Below are 2522 nucleotides of genomic sequence, written 5' to 3' on the forward strand. Positions count from 1 at the left end.
GCCAATATTTTTTTGAAAATATTTCCATCCAGCAGGCCTAGCGGGCGTGAAAATTCTGTTGCATCATCCGCACACCACGTGCCCTGCTGAGCTGTCTGCACCATGACTTGTTACAAAACCACAAGTTGAACATGAGCCATGTTGTAAATAGCTGACGATTGGCTGGGTATTCAGGGGATCACAATGGAAAACAAAGTATTCAGGGGATCACAATAAGTCTCGTGTTGCAAAACACTGAGTGCAAGACAGGGTTTGTTGCAAAGGCTCAACGGCTCACACAACTCCATGTCGTGTTGCAAAAAATGAAAAGAGAAACTTTTCTAGGGTTACAGCAAGGCTCATGTTGAAAAGCGCAATACAATACTTGTTGCAAAGGCACAATGGCTCGTGAATAAAAAAGAATAACCATTCAGAATTGCAACAAGACTTGTGTTGCAAAGCACTAAGAGCTACACGAGGTTTTCTGCAAAGACTCATCGGCTCATGGGGGGGGGGGGGATCGGATGGTTGTCCACAGCTCCATAGAGTGGCTGCCCGAGCGGTCGATGTACTAGGATTGTCGTCCTTATTTTTTCTATACTGCAAAAGCGAGACCACCATGCTACAACCTAGCCACATGATGTTGTAAGGCCGACCACCAGTGCTAAAGTCGAACCACACCAATGCTGCAAAGTGGCCATGTATTTTTTCTCAATGCTGCAAATCCGCCGTCCAACATTGCAAGAGCGGCAGCCGCCGTTGTTGCAAATGGGACGCACAACACTACAAGAGGAAGCATGACAGTGTTGCAAGCAACCACATGCATATTTTTTCTGTTGCTAAGCCGGTCACCTTATTTACTGTTGCAACTATAGTTGCTTTCCTTGCTGCAAAGCCGACCACGTGAAGTTGCAAGGCCATCTTGTCTTTTGCTGCAAAGTAAACCACCAGCGTTGTTTTTCTTACTTCAAAGCTGCCCATGCGATGGTACAATTCCGGTCCCCTTGTTACTGTTGCAACTATAGTTGTTCTCCTTGATGCAAAGTCTTTTCTTACTGCAAAACCGGCCATGTGGCGCTGCAAGGTTGGTTGGTCTTTTTGGTGCTTCATGAGTTTTCCAGCCTGGCGATCGCATTTGTAAGTTGATTTTTTTTTGTGCACCTTGCTACAACGATTTGCTTTTCTTGGAAAAAAAGAATGTGTCCCATAAAAGAGAATGGAAGAAAGTGATCGGTCGAAGAAAAAACAAGAAGGAAGCCAGCTCCCTTTCTCAGAGCAACGCGTTGAGCACAACAGTCATCTACTTTCTCTGTCCCAAAATATAAAAACGTTTTGAACACTACACTAGTGTTAAAAACGTTTTTATATTATGAGACAGAGCGAGTATGTTCGAAGCCAGCTCTCTACGAGAGGAACGCGTCTACTGCTAACATATCTGACGGCTGACACATCAAAAGCTAGGAGAGCATGAAACGGCTGTTGGTCCGTAGCAGCCGCCATAAACAATTAAACGGCTGTTGATGGTAGTACTCCATAGTAGTAGTTTATACAGTGAAATATACTGTATATAGTACGAGTAGTTAGCTGCAACAAACTGATATCAGGTCGGTCTTGACTGACTCGGCGCGCTCAATAAAACAAACGGGGCTTCCTTCATTTGTACATGACGCAAATGGAGGTCGTCTACCTCGGCGTTGCTCTCGTGTCCTTGTGCATTGTGCTTCTTTACAGGCGCAGGCGCTCGGCAGGGAACGAGCCGCCGGGGCCGTGGCAGCTGCCGGTGATTGGTAGCCTGCACCACCTCATTGGGCAGCTGCCCCACCACGCGATGCGTGACCTGGCCCGGCGTTACGGGCCGGTGATGCTCCTTCGGCTCGGGGAGGTGCCCACGCTGGTGGTGTCGTCCAGGGAGGGTGCCCGCGAGGTGATGAAGACCCACGACCTGGCATTCGCGACGCGGCCACTGAACGCCACCCTGCGCGTGCTAACCGGCGGCGGCCGGGACCTTGTGTTCGCTCCGTACGGCGACTACTGGCGCGAGCTCAGGAAGATTGCCGTCTCGGAGCTCTTATCGGCGAGGCGCGTCCTGTCCTTCCGCACCATCCGAGAGGAGGAGGTCGCCTCCATGCTACGGGATGTCGCAGGATCCGCGGCGGCCGCACGCCCCATGGAGCTGCGCGCCCGCCTCTCAGCGCTCGTCACTGACATCACGGTCCGCGTCGTCATTGGCGACCGGCTCAAGGAGCGCGACGCCTACATTCGCTGGCTCGATCTCTCAGTCAAGCTGGTGGCCGGGTTCAACCTGACGGACCTGTGGCCGTCTTCCTTGCTGGCCGGCTGTCTCAGCAGGGCTGGGCGCCGCGCCAAGGAGTGCAGCGACACCGGGAACCGCATCTTTGACACCATCATCCGTGAAAGGAGAATGGAAGGACGGAACGGGAACAAGTTTCTGGACGTCCTTCTAAGCATGCAGAAAGAGGGCAGGATCGACATGGACACCGTCAAATACATGGTCTTCGTAAGTATTACTCTACTTTTTTTTA

At 51.1% G+C, this 2522-nt stretch overlaps 1 protein-coding gene across 1 annotated transcript in view; it reads left to right on the forward strand.

The window, feature by feature from the left end:
- Positions 1-1651: 1651 nt before the first annotated feature.
- The window catches only part of LOC119356446 (dolabradiene monooxygenase-like), a 1842-nt gene continuing 971 nt past the window's right edge, over positions 1652-2522 (forward strand). Inside the window, exon 1 of the mRNA XM_037623401.1 lies at positions 1652-2497. Within this exon, the coding sequence (XP_037479298.1) occupies positions 1652-2497 (846 nt within the window). The remainder of the gene's footprint in view (positions 2498-2522) is intronic.

This window comes from Triticum dicoccoides, chromosome 1A (genome assembly GCF_002162155.2).
Source record: "Triticum dicoccoides isolate Atlit2015 ecotype Zavitan chromosome 1A, WEW_v2.0, whole genome shotgun sequence".
NCBI classification, from domain to species: Eukaryota; Viridiplantae; Streptophyta; class Magnoliopsida; order Poales; family Poaceae; genus Triticum; species Triticum dicoccoides.